The 21,203-nt window shown below is 26.7% G+C and overlaps 2 protein-coding genes across 3 annotated transcripts; one reads left to right on the top strand and one right to left on the bottom strand.

Moving 5' to 3' along the window:
* The first annotated feature begins 6,909 nt into the window (after positions 1-6,909).
* Positions 6,910-9,460, top strand: LOC113551668 (RWD domain-containing protein 4). 2 transcript variants are annotated; one of them, XM_026954050.1, is made up of 5 exons: positions 6,910-7,213; positions 7,967-8,076; positions 8,460-8,625; positions 8,701-8,868; positions 9,323-9,460. In XM_026954050.1, the coding sequence occupies exons 1-5, from the start codon at positions 7,103-7,105 to the stop codon at positions 9,335-9,337; spliced, it is 570 nt and encodes a 189-aa protein (XP_026809851.1). In that variant the 5' UTR covers positions 6,910-7,102; the 3' UTR covers positions 9,338-9,460. The 2 variants fall into 2 exon arrangements, with proteins under 2 accessions (XP_026809851.1, XP_026809850.1); XM_026954049.1 differs by lacking the exon at positions 9,323-9,460 and having other exon boundaries at positions 6,911-7,213; positions 8,701-8,963.
* On the bottom strand, positions 8,910-12,182 carry LOC113551667 (RUS1 family protein C16orf58 homolog). Its single transcript, XM_026954048.1, has 9 exons — positions 11,662-12,182; positions 11,240-11,397; positions 10,905-11,065; positions 10,502-10,700; positions 10,210-10,328; positions 9,887-10,086; positions 9,321-9,604; positions 9,142-9,259; positions 8,910-9,067 (listed from the first exon to the last, which is right to left on the bottom strand). Exons 1-9 carry the CDS (start codon positions 11,738-11,740, stop codon positions 9,012-9,014), a joined length of 1,374 nt encoding a protein of 457 aa, XP_026809849.1. The 5' UTR covers positions 11,741-12,182; the 3' UTR covers positions 8,910-9,011.
* Between the last annotated feature and the right edge of the window lie 9,021 nt (positions 12,183-21,203).

Here is a 21,203-nt window from a genome sequence, read left to right as displayed (position 1 = left end):
AAACGTTAGCCTGCATCCTGCACGTTAGATGTTCATCGGAAATTCCCACGTTCATCTAACGTATATGCAATAACAATAGCTTAAAATGTTTACAACACGAATGATATACGATACCGTATTACCGGCATTTCTGTATAGTATAATATTATGTATTTATGTGTATATCTTAAAGAAATACGGTTATAGCGAAGTAATGATCGCTCGCGAAAACAATAAAATTGCATGATGTACGACGGTGACTTTATTTCGGTCAATGGTCTATGTGTGGTAACGATATAATGATATATGTGAATTAGCCCCCCCCCCCATCACTAGGGTCTAGGTTTTAAGTAGTAGTGTTCAATTGGTAAGCAAATATAAGTGGATTTTTCGAATAAGTTCATCAAGTATTCGAATTTATGGACTTAATAAAATGTGGAACTAACTTTACATATTAATGTGTTATATTACTTATATTTATCATTTATGTATATAATACTGTTACAAACAGTTAAACAATAATTACCATAAATTTATTTTAACTGAGTAACATATTATACAATATATATTTGTGAATACGGTTCAGTTATATGGTCTCCCTATCAGTCAGGTAATAAATCTAAGTTGGAAAAAGTACAACAAAAATTCTTACGTTTCATCTTAATTAAATGCTCTATTCCTAGAGAACCTCACACTTCTTACAAGTTTCCTTTATAAGCTTTTAGTCGTTAATATTGATTGCCCTGATTTTTTAGGCCATTTGGTTTATCCTTCTATAAACCTACTCAAAATACACGATCAACAAACACATTTCGCTTAAGTCTACAAATTACCAACTATGCAAAATGCAAACAACACTTCCTGCGTTATAATTATGCAAACCGTTAATAAACTAGAAATTTAAATGTTCAATTCACCAAACTTACACTTATTCAAATTTTATTATAATTCTTTAACTATTAACTCATAATTAAGTTTGTATTGTAATATTATTATTATTATTATTGTTATTATTTATATTGCTGTCAATATTGTAATTATTATATTAATACTAGCTATCATCTTTATCCAGGCGCGTAGCCAGGGAAGTGTTACATGTGTAGTAACAACCCCTCAGTCGTGGTATACTCAAATAGATATAGATTTCCATTTTTTTGTTTATTAATAATAATAATATTTTAATTTTTTTCTCATAAACCATATCTATTCACTTGAATGCGTTTGTACAGTAAAGTATACGTAAAGTTATTAATTTTATGTGTATAATTTTGTCAATTCATTTTGAAGAACACCGCCTTCCTTGAAATTCTTAGCTACGCGCCTGCTCTACTGTACTTACTGTTTTCTATTACTATATATCCTAGCATATTGATTGTATTTTTATTCTTACTTTGACAGGACATGGCCTGTTTAATACTAAATAAATATATAAATAAATATTTAGGTAATAAACTATTTATTTTATATATCTACTAATTACGTATGATATAATGCGCGGTCGTGATGTGAGAAACTTTGAGAAAAACAAAATTTGAGACACGATGTTATAAGTGTATAACAACTTCTGAGAATACAGTTTTTAAAATCTAAATAAAAATTTGCATTAAGCCTTCATATTTTAAACAAGAAAATTTTTTTCGAAATTTGTCTTTTTTACGAGAGTAATTTCCTGTGCGAAACAAGTTTTCGTACTAAAACGTTTAAAACACATCGGTTTTGTATACCTACCCATAATAATTTAAATAGTTACCATAAAAATAATATCGTATTATTATATTTTTAAATGTTTAACCAATCCCTGAGGCATGGTCTCTAAATCGACCACATCAAAACCCCCATTAAATCTGTTATTTGTATTTTTTATGCTATTATTTTTTTTTTATCTCATTCGGCGTTCATAATTGTATTTTAAGTTTTAACTCGGTATTTATAGTTAACCACGTAATTGTGTAGTATTATAACGTTATTTTATTTTAATCGTAGTTCATTAAGTACATTTCATAATATGATAAGAGCCGATTTAAGGCATTTTAACCACTAACTTAATTTTATCACTTATTATATTATTCATTATCGGTGTTTACCTTTCATTATTTATTTACAGGTTTTATTTTTCTCTATAAGTAATTGACTACATCATTTTAACATTATATGTTACTAGAATTGTTTAAACAATTTCATGATAAATGTTCAATTTATTTTTAGTAATAATAGGTATGTATTATTTATTCATTATTATATTATGTGTAATATCCATTCCATATTATATCCATTACATAATATTATACAAAGTAATCTCCCAGATTCCATTTTCTAGTCACGTTTTAGTTTAATTTTTTCAATTTGAAGGGTGTAGTATAATGTAACATTTTAATATTTTATACATACTTTAGAATTTATTTTAATAAATTAAAATAATTGTAATCTCATTTCAATAATTCTGCGCATGGGTATAAAATATAGATACTTACTTAGAGAATTGTTTTTATGAAAAATCGAATATTCCTTTTATTTTATTACATTATTATCTATTATACTCGTATATTATAGTGATATATTTGAATATTACTTATTAATTTTTAATAATAAAAAAGAAATATTTTTATAAAATCTGTATTGTATAAATATTTTTTTTTCAAATAATTGTACAAACATGAATTAATTTTTATTTAATATTATGTATAAATTTTTTATTGTAATATTATTTAGTTTAATAAGTTTAATTGTTTGATAAAAAAATTAATTATTATTTATAAAATTTAAATTGAAAAAATAACGTTAACCTAACGTACTTATTTCTTAGGGCCCCATCGTTCCCCCTCTAAAACTGATTCTGTACTTAAGTATGATAACAAGAAAAACGAGAATTTTTATTGCTGTTGATAAATTGTCAGACCATTAAAAATTTAGATTAGGAAATGTAAGATTTATACATTTTTTCTACAACAAAATTATTTTAATCCTCAAATATTTTTAGGTCATCCATAACAGTGAGTCTGTGAAGTATTTATATGGGGAGATACGACTATACGAGGGATAACCCTCGACCCTTGACCTTTACTAGAAACTATTGAAGTACTTTTCTTAATAATTGAGAGAAACCATTTTTACATAAAACAGATTTCAAAAATCACAAAATCGATTTATTTATATGGTGGTAATATAAAAATAGAATAATCGTAGATATGTAAGTACTTGATAACTTTATCAACTTACATATTTTGTATATTTTTTTTATAGTTATACCACGAACCAGTTCACACTAAGTAAGTCGGTATTGACTCAAAAGTTCATAATATTTATACATAATAATATATATATAATTTATACAATTATAGTTATTAAATATTAATAATATAGTTAATAAATGTAATGTTTTCTGATAAAAATAATTCAACCCACTAATTGAATTACTAATAACTAATAATTAATAAAGCAATAAGTAATATGATGGTAAAAAAATTATTTTAATAACAATAGCCAATAGGTACCTAATAGTATTAGGCTAATACCTATACATATTTTATAGAATACGTATAATGACATGCCTGACTTTAGTCTGTTTTCGCTCAGAACCGTTTTTCATATGCATTGATTTATCATTTTCTCATTTTGAATTCATATTTAACTTATAGGTATTACATTTTACGGTGACTTACTCAATGAAAAGATACTTTCTAGTTTTTACACACTCGACATCTACCTTACAACACAGCGGCAATTTATAGCCCCTTTTTATAATATTAGGTTCTATTAGGTAACAGGTATGGGTGATTTAATTGATTGTATAGTCAATTATTCTGATGCTAAATAGTATAATTATTGTCAGAGCATGTACCTAGCAATACAGTGTCCCGTGAGGGTTTACTCATTGCGATATTTTCTAAAATAATGGAGATATCATTATTCTGTTTTTTTAATAAGATTCACAGGGACAAGAACTACAAATATTTCATATTTTAATTTATTTTAATGTTTTGGTAAAAAAGTTAAAAAAATATTTTTTTATTTAATGAATTAAAAAAAAAATTGAAGATAGTCATTTTATAGAGTTTATTTTTCTGAAAACATAGAAGTTTCAACATTTTAATTTCATTAATCTCCTGGTTTTTAATATTTTTTCTAGTTTTGAAAAAAACTGCGAATGACGATAGTGGAATCAATGTATCAAAAATGTAGCCCGCGTGCTCGTATATGACCGGCGAATGCTTTCAGACTTTCAGTGCAATTAATTTAGTTTTTATCGAAACTAGAAAAAACTAAAAATTAAAATGTTGAAACGTCAATATTTTCAAAAAAAATAATTCTACAAAATGACAATCATCAATTTTTTTGAAAACAATTAAATAAAAAAATATATTTTTTTAACTTTTTTACCAAAACATTAAAATAAATTAAAACATGAAATATTTGTAGTTTTTGTCCTTGTAAATCTTATTAAAAACCAGAATTATGATATATCTATTATTTCAGAAGATATTGCAATGAGTAAATCCTCACGAGACACTGTATATAATATATTTGTCCTTTATGGTACAGCAACAACTTATGTAAAAATGTATAATCAACACTAATGTGAAAAAACTTTGAATGTTGGTAAAATGGAAAGACACAAAGTCACTAGGTACACACTGCATGTAAAGTCGACAGGGATTAATAAATTACCTTTATTGTTGTAAACTCGACGGTCTCGACCCAGAAGATAATAAATATTAATAAGACCAATTGTATAACTATAAAAATACGCATGTGGTAGGTTTGCTATATAGTAAACACAATTTAATGTGTGTAAATTACCCTAAATTAAAATATTCATAAAAACTTCAAAGCTAAAGTACAATATTATTAGAAATCAGGCTTAAAAAAAGACAAAAAAAAAAACAAATATATAAATGATATGATTACCTGTGCGCATGCCGCTGTGGAGTATAATTCATGGTTTATATTATTTAAAAATAAATAATTATACTATAAAATATTTTGAAATTAATATAAATTCATAACATTAACAAATCATATATCTTTGGACTATTACAATACTTAATTATAAATTAACTTTCCTCAATTATTTAATGAAATAAAAAGGATAATAAGTAATAACAAAACATTTTTCACGGAAATACCTACCTATGTTGTACCTTAATATTATGATTCTTTCTCTTATCGTGGTGCTTACAGTGGTGCCAAAATTAATTAAAATTGGTAATTAAAATAACGAAAAAACACACTCAAGGCACCTGCATCCACATATATCCTTTTTTTGGTGCATTTTCGATATTTTCGATATTTTCGACATTTTTGGATATTATGACTTTTTTTAAACTATTTATAGATCGTTGATATTTTTGATTTTTCTAAGTTTTTTTTTTGAAATGATAAAAAAAATTTGGCATTCTAAAAATGTAATAAGTACAAGGCTTATTATAAGTTGTACTTATCGTAGTAAAAAAAAATAAAAACCGTTACTTACAATTTTATTTATAAACATTTAAAGTTCAAATGTTTACAAAATATGTCAAAATCGCGAAAATTTGCAAGGAATTTTGAAGTTTTTCTGCGCATTCTCCAATGATGCCATAAGCAAACCAGTTTTTGTAGCATGGTGACGTGGGGGGATGCACAGAATCTGCGCGTTCTCTCGCTGGACAGACTATATATCATTGGAATTAAAATCATTAAATTTAACACATCCATTACAGTGACCCACTCGACATCTAATGTACAGCAGAGCAGTATCCACTTGCCTACCTTTTTTTTTTATGATCATAAATAAAATAAAATTTTGTTCAGTTTTTTATTGTATAATTTCTAATGTTAATAATTGAGACATTTTGTTTTAAACATTTACATGTATAATAGTATTAATATACCTTAAATATACCTATAAACAATACAGTTTATCATCTATGCTTAAAACATAAATTGAAAAAAAAATGAGCAGCGTACATTTATCGTTTATGTCATAAAAAATACTAGATAATATATAATCATATAGCCATAGAAGTAGTGGGTACGTTATAATCACGTTGAATTCAGAGCACGTATAGTGAAAAAAATATGACAAAGTTTAAAGTTTTATATTAATTACTAAGTAAATACAACATTTTTAGTCTTCCATTCTTCCAATAATAGTACCTATAAGACTAATTACCTACTAAAGGGTTCATAGATGTCATGACAACTACAATTATAAATATAGCCAATATAGGTACCTATAATCGTGATGACAACGTTCAAATCAGATCTAGAGTAGATAGTAGTTTCTATTTCGATCATGTAACTGTTTTGAGGCCTATTTTTACTCACAAATTGTGCCTATCATCAGTCGTCAGCCATCTGTTCTACTAATGGTTCAATGGTTCAATTCGTAGATTAATCATAATTCATTATTCATTATCATCAGGGCCAGATTTAAATTATTTTTTATCCAAAGCAAAGTATAAAATTAACGCCTTCTCATAAATTAGCCCCCTCTATTGTGTCAATGTTATACTTATGTTTATGTACCTACTAAAAAAAAAAAGGAAAAAAAATGTAGATACTTGAATAGAAAAAATATGTCAAACAAGCCTTAAAATAAAAATTGTTACTTGACTTGTACGTTTTACAATAAAAAATGCGTAAGGAAAATGGACGTATTTTGCTGTTCGCCCTCTCCCCCTAGATCCAGCCCTGATTATCATATTATAATATAATATATTGTATAATTTCAAACTATAGTGCTGTTAAAACAATCCGCTGAATTGCCACCCCTCCAGCGGATTGCAGAAGTGCTGAAATCAGGAACACTCGATTCTATAAAAAAAAAAAAAATAGCTGCTGACATTTAAGAACACACGTAATATCTATAGCAGTGATCATAAATGATAACAATGATAATGTTGATAACTAATGATAATGTTATCATTGAATAATATATTTTCCATATTTTCTTGTCTCTGAATTGAGTTTATACAATTATTTTTTTAATTGAATACGTTATTTTAAATAAAATAATGATCTGGATAAATCATACAATCACATACATGCATATTATTTAGTATTTCCTTTTTTGAAATATTTATACGATTCCCTAATTAAAATTTTTTTTTGATAATTTAAATAATAATTTTTTTTTTTAAATATGGACGAAGACTGTTCAGTGCTTCAAGAAGAAGAAAGAGAAGCTTTGCTTTCTATTTATGATGGTGATGAAGCTTTTAAACAAGTATCTCCTACCATCTATCAATACAAGGTAAGATTGCTTTGAACAATGTAAATTTCTCTCTGAAATGAAAATGTTTTTGTTTAGTATGATCTATAAATTTTTTTTTCATTTTAGCTTGATATTTTGAACATTTATATTCTGATATAATTTAACATTTTCTTAAACAAAAAACTCATATATCGAAAAAACAATTAAGAATCAAGTTAGTGGTGGAATTTGATTTGATACATTTTTAATGAAATGTTTGTACAAAAAAATCTTAAAATATTGTTAACAAATAAAATATATATTGATACTACTTACTGTTAACTATTCGAGTTTTCAAACACATTTAATAGCTATAACCATATTTGTTTCATTTAAAATACTTGCTATAAACAAAATGATTTTGCATGGTAAAATAAATTGAATAGTTAACTCATATATTTTAATTCAAGGTATTTAAAAATTGGAATTTTGTTTAAAAATGTTTCATGATTTATTTATGTAAGTTATATATTTATATAATTTAATTAAACAAATGTTGTTGGCAATACTGTTTAATACAAAATAAAAAACTTTAAAATGTATTTGATTCTGTATTCACTTTGCTTTGTATGTACTTACTAGTAATGTTTAGTACTTGCTCAGGTTTTGCAATGAAAGTTGTATATAATGTTTATTAATGACAACCACAATATTTTTGTACCCAATTGTAAATTTTACTATTTCTTTTCTATCATATAATTTATAATTAATAATTTTTCAATTTACTTAATTATTTACATTTTTTTTAAACAGTATGGAGAAGATAGCGACAATAAATCCTTTCTATTGGAGGTTGAATGGCACAACAATTATCCAAATGAAGCGCCTAAAATAAATTTAGATATGTTCTACAATAAACACATGTTTGGATAAATTTAATTATGTTTTACACATTTGTAATATATCGTATGGTTTTGATGATGTAACCAAGTTTAGCTGTCTAGTTTCAAATCATTAATAAACAATACAATACAATTATTTTAATTTTTACTGTAATGTCAATTTGTCAATTAATGTATTATACATTTATTTAAAATTATTGGTTTGAATATAAAGTTTTATCGAGAGGAAGATTTAAAATAATATTAATACATGTTTATTGGATACATATATTTTAATACTATATAAACAATTTTCAACCTGGGTTTCAAAACAAACTTTTGGTTACTTCACTTTTAACCATACTGAATATTACTTCAGAATACATTAAATTTATTAAAATATTAATATGAAATAAACATTTTAGAGTAAGTTCAGTTAAAGAAAATATTAAAGATAAAATTTCAAAAGAGGCTGACCATTATTTGGGAGAATCTATGACATTTACTCTTTTTGAATTTCTTAAAGATTTTGCTGTAGAACTTGTAGCTGATCAACCGGATAAAGAAATTACTGAAAGTATAACTAAACTTGTACGTATTTTTAATATATTATTTTTATCATTAATAAAATACATTATATTTAATGTTACAATTTGTACTTTTTAGTCGATAGATAATGATGAAGAATCTGCAAAAAAGATAACAAAGAAAGAAACTATGAGCAAAGCTCAAAAGAGAAAACAATGGGATCGTTTAGATTCTAAAGGAGAAAAACCACGAGGATATGATTGGATAGATGTTGTTAAACATTTGTCACAAACAGGATCATCCAAGGTAGAAATATCTACGTAATTAAATTTAATAACACTGTGATATGAACTATGAATTTTTTGTTTTTGTGAAAAATATATTTTCATTTACGATATTAACATTGCTTAATAGTTTTTTTTATCCAAATAATTACAATTAATATCTTGTCACCATGAAGCCCTCCATTCATCAACTACTAGGTGATGACTTGTACAGCTCCAATCTAACATAACATACAAATTAAAATTAGTAAGTTATGAGTAATAAAATATGTGATTTGTAAAATATGTTAATTACCTGACATTTTAGCATGCAGAAGAAACTTATCAAAGTTTTTATTAACAAAATCGCATGATAGTTGAACGTACTCAGAATGTGTGCAACGAAATTGAGTGTTGGTGGATGTATATTTCATCTATGTACAATTTTAAAAATATATTGTTTTATACTAATGAATTATTTTATTTAATACTTACAGAACGAAGAGAATTGAGTTTTATCAATGAAAATTTATTCTTGGGACAAATTAAATGACCTAATACATTAGCATGAAAGTATGCTTTTAAAATATTTTCAGTGTTGATATTTTTATCTAACACTACACGTACGATGTCTTTATGTGTATCCACAATTAATATATAAAGATAATCTTTATACATTTCAATGTGATCAATTATATCCCATGTAGTTAATGTATTTGTATACAACAGTTCATGGACAGATGTTCCCAATTGTATTTTAAAAGAAGACAGTTTTTCATCTAAAATAATAACTTAAATAAATTTTCAAGCAACTATATAAGTTATTATTTTTTTTTATTTAAGGAAAATTTACATAATGTGTTATTGATTAAAAATTTAAATGTTTAATGTATGTAATCTGTAAAAGTAATGTATCTAAACTAAACCAAAAAAAAAAAAATGTTACCATAAATCTATTACTAATTTTAGTGATAATATTGTATGAACAACGAACAACATATTTTAACAACTAAACACGCTCTAGTGATAGTATTATCAATAATATTATGAATACAATTTACCTTCTAAAAAACAAGCTTCTCGTTTATTTATATAGTCAGGTTTTTGTACATCATGGTTTTGTGTATCATTAGACAGATAATATTTGAGAGTCAAATCAAAACGTGCACTATTGAAAACATTGATATTTAAACTTTTGACTGCTTTGTAGTTGGCAAATAAATGCAATGAAGTTACTACTATGTATATCAGCCATATCAATCTAAAAAAGTTGTTAAAATTATTTGCCCGTAGGTGGTTTTATTATTAAAAAAGGGTGTTGTATAAAAGGTTTTTACTGAAACTAGAAAATAACATATGTTAAAGGGAAGATCTTCATACTTACAGAATACGGTTTTCAACAATTGGTAACATAATTAATCCAACAAGAAAAGCAATTAGATTAATACAGGTTTCTTGACTACCATCTTTTGCTGAAACATCTCCCATATTATCACGAATAGCCTATTTACAGTAAAAAATATAATAACATATAAGTAAATACCTACGTATATATTTATATTGCAAGTGTAATAAATAAATGTTCATTTTAAAGTTTATCTTTAAATATTAAAGGTTAAAAAAAAATTTTAATTTAAAATTGTAAGATGTAATATAATATTTTAATAAATAAATACCTGATGTTGTGTTAATGCTGCACGTGTGGCTCCTCCAGCAACACTTACAATGGATTTTGCGCAGCTTGAAAATGATAGGATTATTATTGAAAACTGTTTAACCCATGGCATACCTAAAAGTAATTCAATGAATATTGCCAAATCATTAAGTGCATCTGCCCGAAGTCTCCATTTTTTACATTGTGTATCCAATTCAGATCTGAAATCAATAAATTATTAATAAAATAAGTGTTTTTTTTTTTTTATGAATTACTTACATAGGTACCTAAATACAGTATTTAATTAAAAACTAATGTAATTTGCTTAATAATTAGTAATCAATTATATTTCTAAGTTAAAAAAAAAAATAAAACTATTGGCATCGGTGCATCAAATCTACATATAAATAAATATGGAAATTTACCCTTTCCACCACGCAAAAGTTATGCGCCCAACCATACCAGCTCCATCTTTAAGTATATAAGTAATGGATGCAGCAAGAGCTGTAGCTTGAGCATCACCTACACCGACACCTTTTAGAATAGCATTTGTAGCTAATATGTTTGATATTGTACTACAAAACGCCTAAAAACAAATTTAGGTACAGTTAATCTACTGAAGTAATAGTTTTTAAACTAATCAAAACTAAATTTCAATTTAATTGTATGGGTCAATAGTTTATTTGTTATTACTTTAATAGATATAATATTACCTAATCAATATCTACAATGCATAATTTTACAGGTATTAATTTGTCACCTGTATAGTATCCCAAATTTGATATTCTGCATAGTCCTTGCTCACACTATTTGGAAATCCTCTGGGTAAAAATACTTCTTTTAGTATATTAACTGAGCTACAAATGAAACTAGTGGATTGTTTCCGTCTTTCAGATTCCAATATCAATTGCCGTTGGTCTAAAAATGAAAATAACAGTAATGACACAGTTGTGAATACCTATTAAACGTAACATAAGTGTTCAATTAAAAGGCCTATGTCATATTTTTTAAATTTTATAACGTAATATTGGAGACAAAATATTAGATAAAATATTTATATTTTAATTTTTAGACAACATTTTGAACATTTTTTTTCTGTACTGTACTAGTTTCAAAAATAATAATAATAAAACATTATTTATTAGTACTTATTAATCAAATGAGTAGTTAGTTTTCAAATACCATGTCTTTTGTATATGACATTGCACTCTCCTGGTCCGTATTCTTCGCTCAAAAGTATTTCATCGCGATTTTTCGACATACTTTTAGATGTCTAAGTCGTTAAAGATTTTCACTACGAGTATAATAAAATAATACAAAGAAACGCTGTTTAAAGAAATGTGTTCGGCAGCCGAACTTTGACTGAATAAATTATGAGCATAGTTGTTCAATAGGTACCGATTTTTTTTTCGTAAGCAGTAACTACAACTCGCAAACCCCAGAAAATGTTGTATTTTAATAACGCTGGCAACTGGCAAGCGTCAAATTATTCCAGGACACGAACGTTATACATGAAAATGAAACGTAACAACTAACAGTTCGAACTGTTCGAAGGTTCGCAATGTTCGCAAGAGCCACAAATCGTAGGCCAACAACAGTGGCTGATATTGTTATCACGATTCACGATACAACAAAAACAAACAAAATAAAACACGTAAAGTATTTACTATTTAGTATTTACAAAAATTGTTGTAATTGTTCAATTGTTCATTATGTACTCACAATGCTAACTACCTAGGTGTTTAAACAGAATTGTTGATTTAATTTCTAAAATTATAATCATTTTAACTAAGTACATAAAAATAGTACCATTGTCAATTGATTATAATAATACCTATATAGTATATACTAAGCAAGAATATAATCAATGATAGGTAGTACATAATGATAGGTACGCAAATATTTCTTTAATCGTGGTATACTGGTATATAAACTTAAAACACATATTTTTCTATATCTTTATTCTACTGATTTACTGTGATTCTAGAAATCATTCTTTCAACATACCTAATACCTAAGTCTAGTGGAACTGTGGAAATAAGTAACCTAACTAGGTTATTTGATCACAGTATTAGTAATAGTAGTAATACTGTATTACGGACTTACAGTAATGGTAAATTTGAATTAAATGATAAATTATTGTATCTTCCTAGGTATTCGATAACAAACGATTCTAAGTCTGTCAAATTATATTTCTAAGGAGTAAGGATTCTGGCACAAATTTAACGGACCACGTCAGGTGCATTTGAAATACCATTAATTCGGAATTCCAATCAAAAATCATAATTTTTGCAAGGTTTTAACTCAAAAACTAATGATTTGCGCCAATTTATTTTTGCACCATCGTTTTAACTCGCTGAAATACATAGGTTTCCGAAGAAAAACTTGCGTAGACGTTAAAATTTTATCATTATTATAATCATAATTTTTTGGTAATTTTGGTTGGACGGTTTTTGCAAAGAATAGTTTTTCATCGTATAGTGTGTAGTGTGATGTGGTGATCAATCTCCATTCCTAGGTTTGTTTTTATTATTTCAGATGTATTTAATAGTTTTGATATAGATTAAGTATACCTATTAGGCAGCATGTTTCGTGATACACCAATCGATACACCCGTAACGTGGAAATAGAAAAAATAAAAAATGCATTAACGCAAATATGTAATACAGATGTGACGATCAGTGTTCGCGCAAACGCAACAAACCAACCACTGACGCACTGCCTGAATGGTCTCAGACTTATATTATAGGCCACGGAACAAGGCCAAGGTAGAATTTTGTTTGTGCATACCAAAGCTTGAGCTAAGGAAATTTTAGAGCTGCGAATAGGTATGAATAAAATCATTATTTAATAATACAAGTACAAGCAATGTAATGTGCAGGCAACATAATATGTTAAAGATAAAAAAATATAGATACCAGATGCCTTCCTTAGTCGCGCAAGTCTGCCCAGGGTGGGTCTTGCTACGACGGAAGACAGACAGTGAATGTCAATGCTAGTCGTTTCGCCGGGCCTTTTATACCCGGTTCATTAGCGATTACACAGGACCGGTATCGTGTTCTATGACAGATAACAAGAAACCGTAGAAACCCCAATAGTGCAATCGTCGATAAACGCACAATTTAAATAAAAGTTATTATAAGAATAAAATAATTATAATAATAATAAAAATAGTAATATTAATAATAATTATAAGATTAGGAATAAGAATAATAAAAAGGAAAAAGGTATATTTATGAGTTCTTATAATAACATGTTATATATTTTTATAAATCTTAATTTAAACTATAATGTCATTGGATGATGTGTAATAAATAAATAAGTGTTTCTTTATTTTAAAATATTTTTATTTAATAAATTTAATGATTTTTGGGGATTATGGGTGGCTGAAGGTGATGTGGGAGGCTTTGCTCCGCACAGTAATGTGATATTGAATTTTGTGTGGAACGCTCGTTCATCCAACATCCACTGAGTCCTCCTTCTAGTTTTTTTCCAAATCAAACTGCATAATGTTTTATATGATTCCAACTTTTGGTATTTGTTATATAATGTATATATTTCTTTTTATGAATTATTACATGGTTTTAAAATAAGTTAATTAAAAGTAGTGTATAACTTAGTATAACTGCATAACTATAGCTACTATCATATTATTATTATTGCTTAAAAGTTTTAACTTTATTCATATTCTCACTCCCAGTCTCAGAAGTTAGTCGTAAGTCCAGTTGCGAAGATCTATATTTCATATTTATGGGGAAAACATGCTGGTGTTAGACCCACCTACTAAAAAAATGTTTAGTTAGTTACGTTTGAATGGTACTATATTTATTTCTGACTATATACACAAAACTACTATACATACAAAAAAAGCATATAAAACTATTTTTGATTATCACCCACCCACCCATAAATATTTTTGGGGAATTTTTCCCAGTTCATACCCGTGTTCGGCGCTACTCTTAGTACATACCAAATTTGAATATTGACAAAACTGGATATTTTAACGAAAAATAACGATTATAGGTATAATTATCTATTTTGTTTTAAGTTATTACAAAAATATTATTTAAAGACGCCAATTCGTGTATTATTTTTTAACGCTAAGAGAGAAGTATTCAAAATGTTATGTAGATTAGTTTTAAGCTGTTTATGCCATAAATTTATTAGCACACCTGCAGTGGCGGCTTGTCAGGGGTCTTTGAGATGGCGACTCACCATAAAAAAAAGTAGTAAAGCAATAAAAAAATTTGAAGAAAATTATAGTATAATTTAATATTTTTATCTATTTTGAAAATAATTATGATGATTTTCGATATTAATATTGATTATTGATCATATTATAATATTTGTATTATATTTTTACATTAATAGTGAGAAGACGGGTGTTATTCAATAACAATACTAGGGCCCTATAAAGATACTACTCTATAGTGCCTTAATAATACGGACGAAAAATGTCGATAACAACTAATTACTAATTTATGCGATGCCAATGGCAGAAACTTTGAATGAGTCTAGTCTCAATGTATTGAACAACATCTATACAACCTACCCCGTCCTTTGCCTTGTCGTGCATATACAATTTGTATAAGTACACAATTGAGTTTCTTGAACGGCAGACTCCCGAATAAATTTAAATGTCTGGCTAATAACAATATTACAATATAATAATACAGTATATAGTCTATGGATATGGATCTATCATATTAATCTATCATCTATGGCAATCATCAATGTTCGCTATTTGTCGGAGACGATTGACAGTTTTAATAATTTTAACGGAGAAAAAAAATAGACGTACAAACCGTTAAACCGTACTTTAATATATATAATATTTTACACGCATATGCCGTTCTGTTCAGCTTATTTTTATGAAATATCTCAATATCTTCAATTCGAAACGTGGTAAAGACGGACGAGGAAAGGTGTTCCTGTGTCGGCGATGTGGTTACTGAATGTGTGGACATTAAATATGACACAACTAAGTTTCACAAAAAAAAATCGATGTTAACGTGAGTTTGATTTTCTATACTTTTGGAGCTTTAATTAAGTAGACATAAAATAAATACATTCTTATTGCACCGGATATTCTACTACCCGACGGGTGACGTATACATATGCATATATTTTATTCACGAACGCGCGATGCATAAAATACGTGCGACCGAAAATACATAATCGTCATATTAGTATATTACCAGATCCATTTTATATAATAATTTATATTTATATTAATTGTAACTATCCGATTAATAATTATATAAAATTAGTATAATTACTAATATAAGTTTTTTTTTCTCTAACAAAAATAAAAAGTTTTCTGAAAAGACGCATTAATATTTTATAATTGTCTGAATTTTGAATTTTTATGGCATTATTAGATGTTCATTTCATATTTCTGTGATAACTATTTCTCCACAACCGATTTTTGTTTTTTGTAGTAATTTAAAAACGAATTACTATAGTTATTTGATAATTTTAACAAATGTTAATGTTTGCATTTCTTATAAATATTATAATTTTCAAAATATTTTGACTATACACTTATATGATAAAATAAACATAACATATATGAATAGATGCATTTATTATATAAATATATATTAATATCGAAAATTATCTGAGCATATTAATTAGAACTTATCGATTAATTTTAAAATCAGTAAAAATAGTATGAGTATGTATTATTCCTAAACAGGACAGTACCGAAACGGAAATGATATGTGACTATATGTGTATAACAAGTTGAATGTGAATAACTGCTTGTATTTAGAAATTAATTTTATTAATTTTGTAGGTTCTTCTTTATTATATCTAATAGATCATAATCTATTAACTATTTAGTATGTAATATCAGTTTAATGATTAAACTTTTAAATATTTTTAGAATGATTAATCATTTAGTTCAGCCAAACCGTATAAAACCGTTAATAATCGTTATAAAATTATTATTTAAAAAGAAATCCAGGATAATAAACAGTTATTATGATTTTATGTATGAAATTAATTAGATACCAAAATTTTTGTATACAAGACAGCTGAAATATAATAGTAAGTCCTATAAAATCACAAAGAGTTCTATAAAAAAAAAACATTATTATAATATTTATCATCCATGGCAAACGACAATCGTTGTCATTTGTAGGAGACCATTAACAATTCTAATAATTTTATTGAACAGTCGTCAAATAACAGCCTTCAGTATATGACAAGTACTCTCATTTTCATAAAATATTTCAATAATTCCATTCCGAAGCGTAAAGAAGACAAATGAAGAAATAAACTAGCTGTTTCTTCGGTGACGGTGCACGTTTGAATTTTAATATGGCACAGCTTGATTTCGCCGAAAAGCGTCGAAGGATACTTACGTAGGTTAATTGTCCTATAATTTTGGGGTAGTAATAAATTTACTATTTATTCATAAAATAAATGTTTATTGATTTCTACAAGCTGTTACCCCGATGACAGACCTATATTTTATTTCCGATTGTCCATTTTAATGAAGTGGTCGGCAACCGGCGGGTTATTATATACGACCCGTTTTAAATTCTAAAACACTGAAATTTTTTTTTTTATTTATATTTTATTATTTTAAAGTTCTAGACAATATTTTTTTCCATAATAAATAATTAGGTATAAATTATAAAAAATAATTCTAATATAAAATTTTTATTTTTATCTGGTCCGCAAACTGTTTTTAATTTGTGAATGTGGCCTGAGAGTTCTAAACGGTTACCGATCATGCATTAATGATGAAATTGCCTAGAATAAAATAAAGTCGTTAAGTACACCTTAGATCCTGGACGTAGCGAAAAATGTTTAATGATTTTACAATTATGTAGTTTATTTTATGTTTGTCATGAATTCTTGTAGCAAATAATATGATCTATTTGGTACTTTGGGTAGTAAATAGTAAAATAAAACAAAAAATTTCAGATCTTGCCATAATATCGGAAAAACAACAAAACTGAAATAATTACGCAATATCCTTGTATAATTTCAACGCGGAGGACGATTGGCAGCATCAATAAGATCATCTGAATAACAAGTGTCGCAAGGCTGTGTTTGTTTAATACTATAATTTTTTGAACAGTAGTACAATATATTATGAATATTTACTTAAATTATATTTAACTTTTACGGTTTTTTTTTAGATAATATATTGTATTACGGTTTTAGGTGTTCTTTTTATTTTAATAATACGCTGATAAATTACCAATTTTTTCATTTTTTTTTCTTATTATATAGCTAGTTCATCTTTGTGTATGTTTAAATTTATATTTTTTATAGTTATTGCGCTGTTTAATTTTCTTATAAAAGAGAGTGAGGAATTTAAAAGGTGGCCACCGAACAGAAAGTTAAACTGCAATATACTATAATCTTCTTAGTTCTTGTTTACATTTTTAACTGATAAATTATGAATATAAAATTTAAAATTAATTTAAATTCAAAAATAAAAGAACACTAACACAGATTTCTGAAATATTAAAATTGTTTTTCTAAGAGTTTAAATTGCATTTAATCTGCACATTAGTTTGTAGTGTTATAGGAACCAAACATTTAGGTGGATGATGGACTATTCACCGACGATAAATTTGTCATTGAGCTTTTGGAAAATGTGTCGGCACTCGGCTTCGTTTCAACCCGGAGGAAGATTGGCAGCATCAATAAGAAGCTCATCTTAATATCAACTGTCGAAAGGATTTGTTTGTATTGTATGATAACTTTTAGAATCCTAGTAGCCAGTAGGTACAATATACTATGTATAATATTTATTAGTGAAGAAGAATTTGTCACAAAGTTGATGGAAAATGTGTAGGCTGTATTTCAACACGGAGGATGTCTGGCAGCAGCAAAAACAAATTCAACTGATAATCAACAGTTGATTATCACAACAGTTACTGTCGAAAGGATTTGTTTGTATTATATTATAATTTTTAGAATCGTAGTAGGTACAGTATACTATACATAATATTTATTAGTGAAGAAAAATTTGTCATAAAGCTGATGGGAAATGTGTCGGCACTCTGCTTCGTTTCAACCCGGAGGAAGATTGGCAGAATTAATAAGAAGCTCATCTTAATATCAAGTGTTGCCAGGATGTGTTTGTTTTATAGTATAGGTTAGGTTAGGTTAGGTTATTATAATAATTTTTATTTAGTTGTCCCCTTACGCGTCAGCGCTCGTCTCTCATCCACTCATCCAACACATTGACTATCGCCGGCCGGCAACACACATATTATACACATTACCCGTTTTTGTAGCTTGTACAATAGCGAAAATCATATTTTTATTCCTAGGTTTCCTTATTGAAATAAATTATATAGTATTATTGATATCTACATAGTTTAAGTTATTGTACATTTTTTTTTATTATTTGAATGCATTCATATGATCAGTGGCGTATTTAGGAATTTTAGAATAAGGGCAACACATATTTTGCCGCCTCAATCCCCCCAGTAAAAAAAAAAAAACTAAAAACTTCTACACTGCGCAACGGTTAAACTGTTAACAGCATAGAAAACCATGTTATATAAATACTATACTATTCTATGCCTCTATGGCACACATTTGTTGTGACGATACCCAAAGCCCCTACCTAAATACGCCATTGCATATGATGCGTTCTCTTTTACGATGTGGATTAGGCCTACTGGGGACACCACAATAAAAAAAACGCGCCTCGTGTAATACCTCATAAAGTTATTAAACAATACGGACAATGTTATTGTACGTCGTTTAATAATAAAGGTGGTGTGGAAAATTACCTAACACTGTTATTTTTTTCTTATAGTTACCTTGTATACATTTTTTTATTAAATACCAATTAAATAATTATTTATATCAAGAAACGAGAAATATTAACTTTTTATAAAGTATTACAATAAAATAGTTTTGAAAAAAAAATATTCTTTGACTTGTTATAAAAAGACTCCAAGTAGTTATTATATTAGTTCTTATTTTACAAAGACACTAACATAAGCGGGTCAAGTTTAATATTGCCAAAAACATTGTATGTATCTATTACTTTAACTTACTTTACTTTACTTAAAACATTGAATTTACACATGTTTTTATTTTCTAATTATTGTGTATTTTATTAATGATTTTATTTTTATTTCATGTAAATTTGAAACTTCATATTTTACTAATTTACTGACGCATTGGTTATGTAGATATTTGTGTCTTATAATAAAATACAAATGTTTGTATGTGAATATGACGTGGTTGTACACATTTGGATTTTATTAACCATAGGCTACAATTCCTCTAAAATCATTATGTTCTTAATCTTTTACGCTAACCAGTTTTCAACAAAAGTGATTTTTTTATTTCCTTAAAATTCAAAAACGAATAGCCGTAAAATTTAAAATGTTTATTAAGTATTTATATTATAACTTTTTCTATAAATGGTATAATTTTCAAATAATTGTAATTCATTTTGAGCTCTTTATAGGCAATTATATTTGCGTGTTTTATTAGTGTTTTTTAGTAGCAAAAATTGATAAATGGGTAAAAATCCTTGAAATTGAATTAATACTTTCTTAATAAGCTGTTAATTTACTTATTAAAAATATTAAAAAATGTATATTCACAATATTTTTATAAACTTATACAGTGGTGTAGTTAAGAATTTTAGTTGGAGAGGGGGGGGGGCAAAATTTCAAAATTGTTCATAATAATCATGGATTGTATAACGTCAAATACACAAGTATATAGCCATATAGGTAGTAATTAGTAATTAATTTCAGTAAATGAAAAAATAATACAATACAATTACAATTTAATATAATGTAATGATACAATGTAGAATAATACTATGCAACTTCTTATACAACTTAAATATGCAGTTTTTTTAAATTACCAAATTCTTAATTCAACACACCTATAAAAGTGATCTAATCGTCACCAAATGTATAGGCGTGTAGCAGAGCATTACCGCCATTACCACTTTATACCTTTTTATTATAATTATTTATTAAGGCGCCTGTTTTAGAGCTGAATAAAAAAAAAAATTAATTAAATTAATATTATTTTAAATAAATAAAATACATATACAAATATACCTACTTATATTCCTAAATATATATAAACTAGTTGTCAATGAAGCTGGCAGTTTATTTTCTTAGATAAGATTTAATTACTAATTAATCAATATATATATATTATAAATAAATGTATCGTAGTTCAATTATGAGTTAGTTATCAATAAGCCGCATAAATAGTAAATACAATTAGATATTGATATTACTTGGCAGTTTGGCATATACCTATCGATAATAATACATAATACATTTCCATCGCGTATAAATCAGAAATAGATACTCCTAATGTATTCGTCATCAAGTCATCTCATTTTAACATGCTACCTTGGGCTACAATAATTATAAAACCAAAATTTCACAATTCCACTTATTGTATTCTAACTTCTAACCTATGTTCAATGCGACAATTTATCGATTATATACAATATACGTACCTATACATTACATTAAATTATTGAGATACAACCTACCTACATATGTATATACTATATAAATTATAAATGTATACAATTCAAAAGTATGTTTTAAAACAATAACATTGCCATTGTCGCACATGCAGTCCACGGAGGTGCCAGAGAGTGCTTAGCACCCCCAGCTTATTTTGAGCTAAAAATATTGTTAAAAGTGTAATTTTGCGTTTATAAAAATAAGTTTAATAAGTTTGTATTATTGTATTGG

The sequence above is a fragment of the Rhopalosiphum maidis genome, chromosome 2 (assembly GCF_003676215.2).
Source record: "Rhopalosiphum maidis isolate BTI-1 chromosome 2, ASM367621v3, whole genome shotgun sequence".
Taxonomy (NCBI): Eukaryota; Metazoa; Arthropoda; class Insecta; order Hemiptera; family Aphididae; genus Rhopalosiphum; species Rhopalosiphum maidis.
This window is presented reverse-complemented; position numbering and strand designations above follow the sequence as displayed.